At 40.1% G+C, this 16,247-nt stretch overlaps 1 protein-coding gene across 1 annotated transcript; it reads right to left on the bottom strand.

Moving 5' to 3' along the window:
* Nucleotides 1-962: 962 nt before the first annotated feature.
* On the bottom strand, nt 963-13,323 carry ankef1a (ankyrin repeat and EF-hand domain containing 1a). The gene is made up of 11 exons (XM_062437779.1): nt 13,134-13,323; nt 12,436-12,597; nt 9,925-10,124; nt 9,564-9,713; nt 9,311-9,434; nt 8,110-8,929; nt 7,491-7,717; nt 7,045-7,172; nt 6,465-6,488; nt 1,631-1,777; nt 963-1,118 (listed from the first exon to the last, which is right to left on the bottom strand). Exons 1-11 carry the CDS (start codon nt 13,321-13,323, stop codon nt 963-965), a joined length of 2,328 nt encoding a protein of 775 aa, XP_062293763.1.
* Between the last annotated feature and the right edge of the window lie 2,924 nt (nt 13,324-16,247).

Here is a 16,247-nt window from a genome sequence, read left to right as displayed (position 1 = left end):
GGGAAAGCTCAGAAGACAGAAGGCAAAATGTACATTAAATGAGCCACCAGCCTCCTGTCTTCTCCTCCTCCCTCCCTGCCACTTCTACCAAACTCTTCATGTCTTGCTGCAGCTCCAGACACTGCAGTCAGGGGAGGATTTTAACTAACTTCCTTTATGCAATTTGTACTAACATCACAGTTTTTGCACCTTTACTTCACTCCCTGATTTAGCTCCAGTTTTATTCAATCTCTGAATACTTAAGATAGTATTCTTTATGTGCAAAATCGTTATATGCAGTATTTCTTAAATCAAGTCAGTTTCATTTATATAGTGCCAAATCACAAAATATGTTATCTCAGCACACTTTTCACAGAGAGCAGGTCCAGACTGTACTTTTTAATTTACAGTGACCCAACATTCCCCAATGAGAAAGCACTTGGCGACAGCAAAAAGGAAAAACCTCGAGCAGAACAGGGCTCATAAGTGGGCGACCATCTGCCTTGACTACTTGGGTTGAGAGAGAAACTGTGCAAAATTGAGAGAAATCTATTTCATTGGTTTGACAATTTTTACTTTGTTTCACAGTTTTCAGGAGAGCGAAGCAAGCTCTAGTTGAGCTTTGTGTATATACAGTATTACATGGTGTGTATGAATCCAGTATTCACATTCAAGTTATTTGCATTGATTTGTCATTTGATTATTGCTGAAAGCAGATAATCCCCCTGATAAGACAGCAGTAAACATGTGCTGTCCTTCTGACAGTTTCTGAGTGAGGATAGATAATGCAAGTTTTGAAACTTTAAATGATTAGATTCAAAAGGAGGGATTTAGTAACATGATGTTCAACTATGTTAATTAAAGTAGATGTAATAAAAAATAAATGAATCCAGTGTCCAGAATTGTTAAATGCGGCCAGTCAGCTCAGGTATAAGACTATAATTCCTAAATGTCTATATATCACTGCCTAACCTCCTTCCAGGCTACTTTGTAGTTTTTGCTAGCTCCAGCGTCTTCCTCTGGATGTTCTGGCTGAAAGGCATCATGAAGTCATCAAAGTCCAACTCGAGGGATAAGAGCTCCTTCCGCCTCTCTATTTTTGACATCAACTGGCTGGTTGTTGGTGGCTTTCCCCAAACCTTAGACAGACAGACGAGTCACAAAAAGTTGAAGAGACAGACAACTGCTAAAATTGCTTATTCTTAAGCTGGATATTACTGCTCAAATTGAACATAAAATCTATATGAATTTAAACTGCATTGAGATGCCTATCAGAAACTTCTAGTTGTTAATTTATAATTATAAAACAGCCCTTTTAAAGGGTTCCTAGATTGGAAACATGTCTATCTATCTAGAAATGTTAGTTTGACAATAGTATTGATCATTTGCACTGGCTTTGTTGAGTTATCAATGTAAATATGGCATTTAAAGATTTGTTTGAACCCAATATCAAAATGTATTTCCTATGCTACCTACTGTATGATCCGAATGCATATTAATTTTCTATTTTCTGATTATTGGAAACTTGTACAGGATATTAGACATTTTTAATGGCACGTAAGGACAACAATTCATAACTTCTGCACAGCAAGCAGATGCTATAATGAGGCAACCTACTACTGACTACTACCTAAATGGTGATGAGGCCTACCGTTTTTGGCACAAAGGTGATATCCACAGTGTTGGTTTTCCCAGTAGTGATGCTGGTGTTGTGCAGGATGATGCTGTTCAACTCCTTTTGAGTTGGAGTCTTTCCTGCTGTCACAGTCGATGTGTATGCTTCTCCTGGAGAAATGATCTGTAGGGAGAACCAAAATTAACACATTTGTCTTATTACAGACATTATAGAGACATAAGGAACGATGCATACATTTAGGTCAGTTTGTAATCAAAATGTAAGAATAAAGATGTATCACTTGAAGAATTAAAACACTATCTTTTTTTGAATAAACCACAGTAAACAAATCAAAGACAGAGGAGGCTGACAACTGTCCCAAAAAGAAGTTATTGTTATTGAGGATATGTGCAGCACTGCATATTAAAAATGATGAAAAACACCAGCCATGATGTTAACTAGTAATTGTGATTTCAATGTAAAATTGAGAAACCACAGGTTAATCAGAAAACTTTGGGGAATGCTGATAAAGATATCCATCTATGAACCAGGCAAAACATAAATAATTACAAGATAAAACAACAAATTTAAGGAACCAAAAAGACAGTAGTAACCAAACTTAATTTTGGTTTAAAATGTAAAATATAAAACTCCTAACACACACAAAAACAAACCTAAAAAAAGCTGTAGTCTTATCACCAGCTATTACTCTCCTTGCCTGTAGATGGTGTCCATCCATTACTGCCTTTGTGACTCTCTTGTCTCTAGGTGGGGGAGGTTGGACTGCAGGTCTGACACTGCAGGTCCTGCACCTCTGCAGTTAGATATTGTTTGGGTCTGGTTTCTGGTGCTTTACATCAATGTCACTGTGTGTCCTTGTTTCAGCCATGCCCTAAAATCATCATTCCACTAACCAACACCACACCAACAAGAATGTGGATTTCAAATAGTTTAATTGAAAATAATGAAAGAGTTGAGCTGCTGAATGATGGATGGATTGGGGAACCGGAAGAAAGGATTAGGGATGAAGGGATGAAGGAATGGAGGGAGAAAGGGGTGAGGGTCAAAAGGATGAAGGGATGAGGGCCGAGGAACATGGGATTGAGGGTTGAGTGTGGGTCAAGGGATAAAGGGATAAAGGGAGAGGGGAAGGGTTGAAAATGGTATTTTGTCAGTGAGACAACAATGGCTGATGGTAAGAGAGTAGGAGGGAGCTGGGAGGGGGGTCAAGACAGGGGGTGCTGTCCCATAGGTCGCTGGATAGAGTCCCCAAAGGAACTTCAAGTGGAGAGGCATTTGTCGGAGTTTCTGCCCAGGTTGTGACAGATGTAGGTTAGGTAAATGAGGAAAGACCAGCAGCCAAGATTTTTTATGAGTGATCTGGGGTTCATTGTCTGGAAGCGGTTGAAGTGGCTCCGATTCAGAAGGAATGTCTGGAGTATAATTCTGGAAAAATCCCAGATTTATGCAAAACTTGACAGAGATTGTGGAGTAACGAGAAATGCCAAGTGACTGCCTGATTTGGTGATGAAGAGCAGGGCTTTAAGACAAGCATGATGGGCTAGTCTCTGGTTTATGTATGGATTTTGAATAGGTTCAAAGGGGCTCTGATAGGATTTTAAAGCGCAAAAAAAAACCTAGTGTGACAGATGCCAAACTAGAAAGTTTTGCTTTGCTTGAAGTTAAATCTTAGGGTATCTGGGAGCGGTCTCTTTGTCTTGGAAGAATGAGTGGAACAATCGGACACTGATGCAGGAGAAGGTTGATTGTAGCTGAAGGAAGGAAGAGTGAACTCTGAGCAGTGCAGAAAGCTGGAGAACGCCAGTAGGAATGTAGGGACTAAGACTTTGTCAATGTTGAGAGACAGTAAGCCTGTGCAGAGAGTACTGATGTAGCAGGACAGGAGGTCTGAAGTGAGGGGAAAATATTTCTGTGTAAGACATAGTGTGGCCTTATGGACTTTTTGATTACACACTGAAGTATGAGGCAAGGCTGGATATGGTGCCCCTGAGGACAGTTTTATGGAGAAGTTAATTCCGTTGACGTAGAACTGTATGGTGGAAGATTTAATCTTGAGAATGAAATGGGCAAACATGATGAAGCAGGAGAGGGTCAAGATATCAAGTGAGGGAATGAAAGACCGTGGGAGGCAATGAAAGCTGAAAACGGAAGGAACATCATCAGATGGGAATCTGAGTCTGGCACAAAGAAATTGTAGTTTATTTTGATTGATGACAATGTAGTTGTATGAACTGTATGACTGTGAGACTACTCATGCCTCCACAGAAGGGCTGCAATGGTGACGTGCTGCAGTTCATCAAGAGTAGAGGAAAGATGGTGGGGATAGTCCAGGTGGCTGATTGGCGGTAAACCACCTACCATTGTTGTAATCAGAAAATCCAAACTCTGCACTGCGTCATAGAGCAGCTGGATATCATGAGAATAATGGGGTAGAGTTGACTCAGGAGCATTCAAAGGCAAGGGTGTAGGTCAAAAGCTGGTAGGTTCATGAATGCATGGAACAGCAGTGGAAGTGGCTGCACCTATCCTGAAGGGGTGGCCTGAGTACTGGAGAAGGTTTAGACCATGCTTTTTGGGTCTCCGTAAATGAAAGAGCATGGTTTAGGCCTGCTACATGTGTCATGAGTTAATATTCATTGTGATTTGGCACTATGTAACACTGACTTAACTTCAGCACTTAGAGAAAATTGTTGCCACTTTTTTAATGGATATTCACTGTGTCTTTTTTTTTTCTTCTGAAGCTGTACCTAAGAGACACATTAAAAAATGACTTGCTCTTTATACTATATCACTAATTCAGATAGATAGAAATCAGGTTGAAAATTAGCAAGGTGGACCTTCAAGCATTTGCCTTAGTTATGAATAAACCAGAATTTAGACATGGGATAACGAATGGGCATAAAAGAAAAGAGATGATGGGCCAGAATTTTTCCATGCTTGGAAAATGTTAATGTGGAAACATAATTAAACAAGCACTTAATAAAATTAAACAAATGCATTACAAATTTACAGGAGAGTTTTTGGATGAAGGTCTGGGATGGTCTGGCAAATAGGGCCAGGGCTGAAGAAGTCAAGACTGTTGTAGGCAACGTGGTGACGAAACCAAGGTGCAGCGTGCGTCGGGATGAACCCGGAAAGCGGGAGGATTCAAACTGTTGGCCAGATTAAAGTAGAGCGTAGAAAAGTTTATTGTCATTTAGTCGGAAAGGGGTGTCCGTCTACCTGAGAGCATGATGGAGGTGAGAGAGCTTCCATTTGGAGATGTTAATCGCAGGAAAAGAGTCACATCTAAGTCGGAGATTTGTGTGGATGCGTGTGGAGAGTCTGGATGCTAGGTGATCAAAAGTGTGGTGTGTGGAGGAGTGGCCTTCGTCCAAGGAGCGGCGATTAAAATACGGCCGCTGTGTAGATGTTGATCCAGAGTCATGGACAGTATTTTGCTGAGGAAGGTGTATCAACGTACACGGCAGGAGGTAAGTGCAAGTCTGATACAGGTCATGCGCAAACTGAGACCAAAGGAGAGGGAAACGGATAAGGTGTGGTTCAATACTCTATTCTGGGGAAGTGGGATATGTACAAGGCAGGGTTTTTATCCACAAACTTTGATTATAAATCTATAAACTTAATTTTAATTTCAAATGGTGAGTTTCTCACATCTGAGATAAACCAATGGCAGGTGCGTTCCAGCTTACAGATGTAAATCATCAGTATGGGTATTTTAAAACACATTTATAGAGTTTGAGGACAACAGAGTTACTGCAGTTTGTGAAGATGGAGGAGCCTGCTCAGATGAACATTGGATGGGGGGAAACAGACGTGTAAAGTACACAATCATCAACCACAGAGTCAAATGTATGCTTGCTGCAATGTATGTTGCTTGTGATGACATAACAGCAGCTTTCATAGGATGGCATATACGATTCTTTCCTCATAGCATAGCAAGGGAGAGCATTAGGTGTGAGGTCAATGAGAATCTGTGGCCAAACAGACAATGTCCCGTGATTGAACTGTAATTTTTTTTCTATTTACTGTGTAGTACTGTGTTGTGTGATCATTGCAGGAAAATAAAATAGTTTTCCCCCACATTACAAACAAATCTAAGTGCTGGTTTGTGGGATGTGAAACCTTGCACTGTTGAAATCAGCGCCTGAAGAGTATTCACTTTGATACACAATAGAAGTCAGTCTGACAAAACATGTAAACAGTTTGACCACCGTGGTTTTATACAATGTAAAAGTAATGTGTTATTTTGGTGGCAATGACTTAGTCATTGACACAATAACTTTGAACTTTGAAACATGAATTAAAGGTTTTGGGTGTGTAACAGCCTTTTGCATATTAACTATAGCATTTTGCCGCATGTATAAGCTGTTTTGGAAAACGCATCTTCAGTGCTGAGAACTTTAAAAATGTTTTGAGAAATATGTCAAAGCTATTGAGACAAAAACTGTAGCAGCATACTATTTTCCCTCAATGTAAAACTTTCAAAACCTGCTATAGGTATGGTAGGTGGAGTGTATTGTCCCAAGATCACAGTTTCAGAGGTGTAAGTGAGTATTCTGCACTGAAAGCATGTACTTACACTCGAGGGTGCATGAATTATTTACAGTGATTGACCTGCTCACTAGTCACTCATGCTGGGAAGTATATTAGGGTTATTGGTTTCTGATAGAAGTGAGCTCCTGCAGTTTTGTTAAGAATTTCGTGTCATCTATTACAGACCAAAATGCCCAGTGAGTAGCCAGCTCCTTATTGTACTTGTGTGCTACTTGCTCTGCTTGATGGACTGTCTTGCCCCCCAGAGTTGCTGCTTGCAGCTATATTGAAGTCCAGTATGAATGTGTGCCACAGCACCACCTGCTACCCTCAGAGCCTTAATGACAAAATCAATACACTCTGTCTGATTTTAGCCAGCTTATAGCAAATGCAAATTGAAGTGGCAGTGTGCTCCAGTTGTAACATAACACATCTGGTCTAATTTGCTTACAAGTGGCTGGTTTTAAGTAATCAGATCCTTTTACAGGCTTGTGTTTCCTTCACAGTGAAAGAAGAAGCAGGAGTTAAACATATGAAAACCAGAGTGTGAGATTACCTCCAGTCAAATGTCAGTAAGGTTTTGTTTTATCGTTGTTTACATGCCACATTGAGTTGGATATTCTGGTAATTGACCAAAACCCTGCAGTATCAGCCAAAAATAACCTTTTCATGTCTGTAACTTCAGGGAAAAGGAAAGCTTTATTCCCACAATGGCAGCCACAAATTATTGTTTGGGTATTGTGGGCAGCGAACAGTGAAGAAAGAGAAATGAGATTTTCCTTTCACACACATACGACAGGAAGAACAACAGGAAAAGTTGGAAGCCACGAGACTTTAATACTGTACGTTTGTAGCGAGCTGGTGAAAAGATTTTAATGGTGTTACTTGGGTACCTTTTGAGCTTTGCCCCCCTTTCCCTTGTTTCCCTCCTTTGGTTTAGGCAAAGAATCCATCTTGTCTTTGACCAAGTCAATTGTCCTGTAGTCTGCAAAAGCTCTGGCGATATCGAGGCAGTTTTGTTCTGCAAAGATGTGAAATATGCTCAGTTAAATAAGAGTAGAAATCACACAAACTAAAAAGAGGAAAAGATTGCTGCAATAACTCCAGTGTATATGTTGGTAAAATTGCCCCAACAGACAGCTCAATAAGCAGATGTTAAAACATTTGAATAATGACTTCAATTAAATCCAATGAGTCTTTTTCTCTTCCTCTAAATGTTATGAAACCCAGTTCAGTTATATCCATATATATTAATCTGTTCCTAGTGCACATTAAAACCAATTCTAAATTGATGCTGGTTGAAACATTTTCCAAATGAATTTCAGATATACAGTCAAACCTTTCTTGTTCTCCGCATTCACATTGGCACCCGCTTTGATGAGGAAGTCCACGCAGGAGGGTCGAGAGCTCTCGATGGCCCTCATGAGGGGCGTGCCTCCGTTGAGGGCAGGGGCATCAACGACGGCTCCGGCCTCCACCAAAAGTTCAATAAGCTCCACTTGGCCTGCGTGGGCCGCATGGTGGAGTGGCGTCCAGAAGAACTGGTCACACGCGTTCACTTTCGCCCTGTCAGAAACAGTTCATAGTGAGATTTAAGATTTTAAGGGTATTGGCTTTATAAAAAATAAAAAAACAGTGCACAGTGCAATGCAATTAACTGAAACCGAGGTTGGAAATACCTAGAAATATAACACTTAGCCAATCAGTATCTGACCAGTTTGCTTATTTCTGAACAATAATTTTCACTTACTTAAAAAACCTTCACAAATGCAACTAAAAGTATGTCAGTAAAAAACGAGTTTTTATTTGACATGAGGTCATTCTGTAGCTACACTATATGCAGTGAAATAGAGGGTGTGCAATAAAGAATAAAAATGAGAATTAGAAACAGAAATATAAAGGATGAAAGTGGTTCAACCAGTGCTACGAAGCAGAAAGGAAAAGATTAGCTTTCTCACCCATGGCTCAGAAGGTACTGAGCCACCTCGTAGTTTCCACTGGAGCAGGCCACCATCAGCGGGCTTTTGTAAAACTGATCTTGAACATCCACAGGGACCCCCTGACTGAAAGCAAGGTCCAGGGACTCCAGATCACCACTTTTCACACAGTAGTTGATATTGATGTAGATTTTCTCAGGCTTTTCTATGTACAATGCCGAGTCATTCATTATGGGATGTTGTGGCGGGCGGTCGGGGTCGAATCGACGGACGTCTGAGCCGTTGTAGTATGTCTCGATCATGAATTGGGGCGGGCCTCCGTCCGGTCGCCGGGGCATGAGCTCTGGTGGGAGAGTGCAAATGGGCATGGGCAGGACAAATTTACCCTTCTTCTTACCTCCTTTCCCTCCTTTTTCCTTTTTCTTTTTGGGCACATAAGAGGAGAGGAGGAACGGCTTCTTGATGTACTTGACACCTTTGATGAAATCGTTAATGCTGACGCCACCGTCTTTCCCCTTGTCGTGGGCTGAGATGACTGTTTGGATCTGATCCAGTTCGACTGGAGCTTTTAATTCTTCTAACACGGAAATGAAGATGTCTGCTGGAACAATGTCCGATTTGTCCCCGAAGGCTTGCCGCAGATCAGTCTCAATCTCGTTGGACCAGTCATGGAGGGTCAGGGCCCAGAGATCTGACATGGGGCCGACTTCACCAGACTTACTGGCTTTCCCCTGTTGCTTCTCTGCTTTCTTCAGCTCCTTGGCTGCAGCTTTGTGACCGGCGTCTTTGGCAATCTGACGTGGCAGCAAACCTTCCTGGTTCTTCAGTTTGGGGTTACAACCTGAGCAGGGAGCACAGTATTACGAAAAAATATAAACACACATGAATTGAATTAGCTAATTTAATTTGGGGATGTGTTCGCAGCTGCATATTCTTTTTTTTTAAGTACTTGGTCATGACCTTGATACAAAATGCTAAGTAAACCCTCAGTGACCTAATAGACTGTGATTTTTAAACATTTAATTTCCTGGTTCCACATTTATCAAAACAGACTAAGAAGCTTTCAGCATACAAATACAAAAGGGACCAACTGTCTCAACCATGATAGCATTAAGAGTTGTTACCACATAACAATCTTCATCTTATCTTTATGTGACCCCAAAAAAGCTGACAACGACTGCACTGACGTCAGGAATGTCTGTTATTTTTAGACTAACAGCACCTCTCTGTGCCAGGAATTTGCAGCAGTTAGCGTCCCCTGTGGCAGCAGCGTAGTGTAAGGCTGTGCAATCCTGCAGGTTGATCACACCCATGTCAGCCGTGTACGCAGACAACACCTGGATCACCTGGGAAACACAAAACACCACCAAACAACCGATCTAAAAACATCTAAAATACAATCTTCACTTGTAACTGAATTAGAATTCATCTACTTATAATACAAAAAAACGTAAGTGTCTGAACAGTTACTACACCTCAAAAAAGCCCCCCATGGCGGCATAGTGCGCTGCTGTGAAGCGTTGTCGGTCCAGGGCATTTGGGTTTCCTCCTTTTTTGAGAATGGCTTTAACGAGCTGCAGGGAGCCGGCTTTGGCTGCCTCCATTAAGGCTGTGATGCCGGTTTTCTGAGGAGAGGAGAGGAGAGGAGAGGAGAGGAGAGGAGAGGAGAGGAGAGGAGAGGAGAGGAGAGGAGAGGAGAGGAGAGGAGAGGAGAGGAGAGGAGAGGAGAGGAGAGGAGAGGAGAGGAGAGGAGAGGAGCCCACAAATCTCAGTCTCAGGTGAGACAAACAGCATGAAGAACATCTGTTGTACGCCATCAGCCATGTGATTATTAACCTGATTTGTTGCATTGGGGTCTGCCCCTCCATCTAGCATAATGAGACACATGGGAGTGCACTCCTGAGCTTTTTCACACATGAGCTGGAAGACATGAGCGCCTTGTGTTGACACATTGTTGACGTCCGCCTGGCACTTCAGCGCCACTTGCAGGCAGCGGGTGTGGCGCTTGGTGGGATGAATACAGTAGAACAGCACACCTAAAGTCAGGTGAGGACAGGAGAACAGCCGAGAGAGAGAGCGAGAGAGAGAGAGAACGAGAGAGAGAGAGAGAGAGGTTCAAAATGTACAAAAGATTACAAAAACATTGAGACAGAGTGAGTGAGGCTGTATGTCAAGAAAAAACCCATAATAGTTTCAAAATATTAAAGCTAAACTTAACCAAATTTTATGTGAGCAATGGAAAAAGATGTTATATTTCTAACAGGAAAGGGTATCCTGCAGTGCAGCCCACAAAGAATTTTAACTCGGCTCCCCTCAGCTCTGCAGACTGCTTTAGCATCTATCAGCCTGTTGAAACTTTAACATTTTGATTCAATGTCACTGCTCTCATCAACTCTGTTTCCAGCTGCAAGGTAGCTGTTCCACACAGCAGAAACACAAGGTTACAGTAGCTATTAGCCAGTCACCCTTAAGCTATATTTAAATACTGGGTTTACAGGATGTTAACCAAAAAAAATCTATTCAAGCCAGTTTAAGGTTTAAAATAGACTTCATAACTTGTGTGTGTGTGCAATGGAGAAAAAGCTTGTTTTCCTATAGAGTAAAACGGTTACTGTTGAGAGAAATCCTATAAGGAAACACAAAAATGGTTTTGTCTATAAGCTGGTCTGTGTTCTTGCAAAGGATTCTGTAGCTGGCCATGAAGATAGACACCCCAAGTTCACATGTAGATGATTTTTTTAACCATTATCCAGAGCTGTCTGTTTTTAGGGCCGCCCCTGAAAGCTGCCCAGTACAACCAAATTTCAATCTGCTATAGCAGCTGAAGTAGTTTTCCTTTCCTTTCCTTGAAGTAGTTTTAACTTTCCCAACTAATTTATCCTGGTGCACACAGTAAATCCCACTGGTGTCGCCAGCCTGTTTCTCTAACCTGTTGGCTGCCACTGCAGTAGTGAGGACAACACAACAATACAAATGTAGGACAACTGACACAAAAAGCTTGGGTGTGAGTGTTGAGACTAGGCCTAACCAGTCCTCTGGGAGGGCAACATGATATCAGGTTACCCCGTTGTGTTTCACAAGAGAGGATCACCATTAAGGGTTGAACTGTAATTATATGTACCCATGTGGTGTGACACACACATACACGCACACACACAAACGCACAGTCTGGCACACAAGTACACATAAAATATACATTATACAAAAGCATGTCGCACAAGCACATTCATGCACACTCTTTTTTTCTGTCTTTCTATCTCTCCCGCTCACTCATTCTTTCTCTCGCTCCCTCTCTCCTCTTTCTGCCCTTTCTGTCACTTGTCCACTCCCTCTCCAAAGTAATTGATGCCCCGGACACACTGTAATTGGGGTAATTATCACAATTGGCTTAAAAAGTTCCTGTGAAAGAACTTTGGGCTCTCTTGATTGGAGTTGTCGGGGTTACCGCCTCCTCATCAATATCTAAACAGAGGCACCATGCATTTTCATGAGCTGTAAGACAAGGCAAGGCATTCAGAATGAACCTGCCGCTCTAACTTGAGATGGAAAACATTTCTATTTGAGAAATCGACACTTCAAGCACAATTTAGAAGACATTAGTCAGAGTGAAGCTGTTCCATTACCACTCATGGTTAAGGCCGTATAAATGATCGACCTCATACATTATAAGTATAGTCATGTGCATTATTTAAGAGTTTCACTTGTGGATAAGAGAAAATCTTACTGATAATTTAAAATATGATTGAAAAACGTTGTCTACTGTTAATCAGACCTATCAATCAATTGTATAACTATGACAGGTGACACAGATGATTCCTTTAAGACAACTAAACACAGACATAGAGATGACCAGTTATTTCTACTTACTGCACTCATCTTTAACCTATCATACAAATACAGTAACTTACACTACTTATCATTTATATCATTAGTTGACCTATAAATGATCTTTTTAGCTAACCTGTTAATCATTTAGTCAAACAAATGTCACAAATAATGGCAATTCCCTGCAGCCCAAAGTGTATCTACAACATCATTTTCTATTCCTCTTCTCTTTTTCTTCTCTACTATTAATACTATCTTCTATCTGTGCAGCTTCGAAATGGAATAATTTGCAAATCAGACCCTCTTGTTCCCACAGCTGCAATAATATCTGTTATCTCTGTGCTTCTGCTTTATACATTTTCTTTAATTCAGAAACGGTAGCAGTCTTGTATGTAACATTAAATCAACCAAATACCCTACTGTACTTCTCTGCTCTCCCCAAGTATCTTTTTCACCTCTTTATAACCTGTCATCTGCACACGTTACTACATAAGGCGGGTGACAATGACTGCTCTTTCTCACCTCTGCCCTCGGCATCTTGGAGCGTCAGGTCAGCGTAGTTCTGGGCCAGCAGGATCACTATGTCATTGTTGCCCAGCTCAGCTGCTAACATGACTGGGGTGCGACCTCTCTTGTCCTGGATGTTGGAGCGTGCTCCTTGGGAGAGAAGGAAGCTGACCAGGTCTGTGGTTGAATAGGGGACGGTAAAGAGAAAGTCAGGACAGTGAAGTGACTCTGACACATTACTTTTGAGTTTGTAGTAAATTCTATGAACTGCACAAATGATCCTAAATCCTCCAAATTGAATTTAATGGACACAATTTGGAGGGTTGTAGATTATGGCCGAAGGCAGCCTGAAATATCCCTTTTCTTTGTCTTATGCAAATGCAACATTTCCTTCCTGAAGCCAACAGTAATATTTTATTTTATTAGTCTGTAGGCTACCACAAACATTTCTGCATATTATTTTTATAGTACCAAGAAACAACTCATATAGATCAGAGTTTTGGAAGTTTTAAGTACCTTAATCAAAGTACCTTCATATGGATATTCACTGTTTTTAACAGTTATGTAAACATAGTAAATGTCTCAAAGCTATTTCTTTCAAATGTTGACCTCTACCAAGTCTTACTTCATTTAAAAAATAATCAGGCAAGTGGTGCACGTTTTTCTTTAAAATACTGTATAGAATCTGACGGAGTAAAGATGAGGACCGTCACCCTGATTGTTGGCTGAAACTGCCACGTGAAGCACCCCTGTGCCGTCCTTTGGCTCAGTGAGATTGATGAGGTCTTTCACGCCGAGGTTTACCATCTTCTCGATCTGAACCCTATCGTTCTCATGGACACACTGCAGCAGGCGGTAGATCTGAAGGACCTGCAGGCGGCCCTGTGCTACTGTGCCACTCATGGTGGAGTTAGACAAGGGCTGGCGGAAAACAAGAAAAATTAGATTTATAACTTCCAGACAAATATGTAGTATGACTGAATGCTAATGACCTAGGATGGAAGAAATAATGTAGTGTGTTTTTTTTTTTATTCAGTCATGTTAATTGTATTGTAAAGCTGGAATCATGTGCAATCAGTGACTTATAATAGGTTCTTTATTTTGTTTGAGTTCTAATTTCCTCTTTTTCCCATCTCAAACATTCAAGTTTAACCTCCCAGTGAGTCATACAGAGCTCACACTCAATAATGTTTTCCTCTTTGAGTACTAGAAGTGGTGGAAAGTACTTTTACTCACTGTGCTTAAGTGCAATTTTGAGGTACTCACCAAATATTTACATTTCAGAAGGAAAATATTTTATACTTTACTGACAGCTACTTTTACAATTAACATTTACATATAAAACATATGGTATGATCGCTGTATAAAATATGATGCATTAATATGGATTAAACTACCACACAGTATATTAAGTAGCTCCAAGTTGAACAATACAACATAGAAATTATTGCTAGTACTTTTATAACCTATACACTTAAGTAAAACTTGAAAGCATAAATTGTATCTATAGTGTACAGTCTGGAGTGTTTTATTGTGTGGTATTGCTACTTTTACTTAAATAAATTATTTAAGTAGCGTTATTTATTCCACTAAACTACTGTAGTATATTCCATTTTAAGCAAGCTCACTGCTAATATTATTTTAACACCAATATATATATCATTTTTACTATTCTTCTGAGTCAGAAAGTGAGTCTAGCTTAACCCTGACACACTGTTGATATTCTGACCCGAGTCTTTCTTTAATAATTAGTCCCTATACCACATTTTAAACCACAAATGTAATGGATAACTTATTAGTCATTAATAAATGGGCGGGTAAATCATAAATGTGACAGAGGGCAGAGTGTTTTCTTTAGGTTTGACCCTATTCAAATGGAAAAAAATACACTGACAATCACTATACTATGATCTCATGTTAACTTAAACAAGAGAACACAGCAGTCATAAGTATTTCTATTGATTTATTGAAAGTGAAGGATGCAACATTTGAATGGTAGGTTTAATTTAAAACCATTAAAACCACCAGTCAACACTGACCCAGAACACAGCTGCACAAAATTAAACAATTTCAGGTTCAAAGAAGGTAATTTGGGGTGTTTAAAAAAAAAATGGTATTGCTTTTAAATGTCAAAATGAGTCCAATTTGATATGAAAGGGTTAAATGTCAAAAGCATTAGGATACTGTTTCACACTGGCTACTGAACTTTTACATAAACCAAGACAACATTAAACTTTCTTAACAATGACACTTTATACATGCAAACAATTTTAAGTGCACCCACCTGCACGCTTAATGGGATAATGGGGCTTTTCCTTGTTTTGGCACACGCTTCTTACCGGGCTGGAAAACCTAAAAACTTGCTCTTTGTCGTCCACATACCCAGCACGTTTGTACAGCCGAGATAGTCACGGTGTGTTTTCCCCAACACACAAGGTGCTGACTTTATTTTTTTTAAAGCACAACCTCTCACTTTGTGCGACCTGCTGAAGGAAAGAAACAAAATTCATCTCCATGGCGACGGAACGCGTGAAATCCCGGAGAGAGGGGAGGACGTTTTGTACTTTGGTGGTGTCTCTGATGCTGCTTTCAGGTGTTGTTGATGAGCTCGGTAATATGAACTTTGAGGCTCCAAATGAGTGTACGAGCAAGAACAGATGCACAATAAAAGAAAGTCTAATATATAAACAACAACAACAACAATAAAGACAAACTGAACTAATTTAAACTGCATAAAGAATACAAATAATAATGCTTAATACCTGCCCCACTTTGCCCCTTAGAGGTTGGATTAGGGATTTGGATTATACATTATAGTAGACCACTCTATTATGTATTGATGTAATTTATGTTATCCAGTGAAATGAATTATTTAGCAGGGGGTTTGAACACTTACAGGGCATTGTATGTCAAATTCTCATTGGGAGCTGCTGAGCCCCCCTAAAGGTCTGATCCTAGAATCGCCACTGATGTGGGACACTTTTTGCAATTCTGTTTACCATATTTACATATGTATCCAGTACATTACATGTGTGCTTGTGTGTATGCCTGCAATTGATTATCTGTTTTTGTCTGTGTATATAATTTGGTGGGTGAAGATAATATAACTCATTTGACAAATGATTTAGATTGTACGGAAGTTAGTGGTCAAGCAAATTAAGCAGATCTAATTTATGTAATTTAATTTCTATAAGGAATGGCATATGTTGAAAGGTTATATGTCTGTATCCTTGCTCACTCCCATAAAAAAAAATTATGGGAAAAAAAGAATCCAGTACATTATATCAACACCTCAACATCCTCAAGATGTTTCCTTGTTAAATCAGATGACAATTTTTAGATACTGTAATCAAGGGGAAATGGCACATATATTAGCATTCCTTGTGTCAAATGGTGTCAGAATTCTCTAATCTGAGATAGTTCACGCTGAAATCTGGGACACTACTTTTTAGACTTATTTATCATTTGATGCTTAAATACCTCATAAACATAATTTGACAATTAGGAACATTGTTTCATACCAGATTTTAATCCTTAACATTGATTTTGTGTAAATCCTATGTCACTGACCTTTAAATGGACTTCATTAGGGGTACTTCCTGTTTGACTATTTTCCTGCCCCCGTTTATGACATCACACCCACAAAGTCATATGTTTTCTATTACATGTCACCCCTGCTTGGATTCAACACCAATCATGTTCACTTCAATGTTGTAGAAAAAGAGATAAATGCACTGGAGCTTAGGTGACCCACATTAGTCAATGTGCCACATCACACTAATCCACCTTACATCACATTTCAGCAACATTCAAATACTCCACTTACA

Source organism: Scomber scombrus, chromosome 17 (genome assembly GCF_963691925.1).
Source record: "Scomber scombrus chromosome 17, fScoSco1.1, whole genome shotgun sequence".
In the NCBI taxonomy this organism is placed as follows: Eukaryota; Metazoa; Chordata; class Actinopteri; order Scombriformes; family Scombridae; genus Scomber; species Scomber scombrus.
The sequence above is the reverse complement of the archived record's forward strand: the minus strand, read 5'-3'. Positions and strand labels throughout refer to the sequence as shown.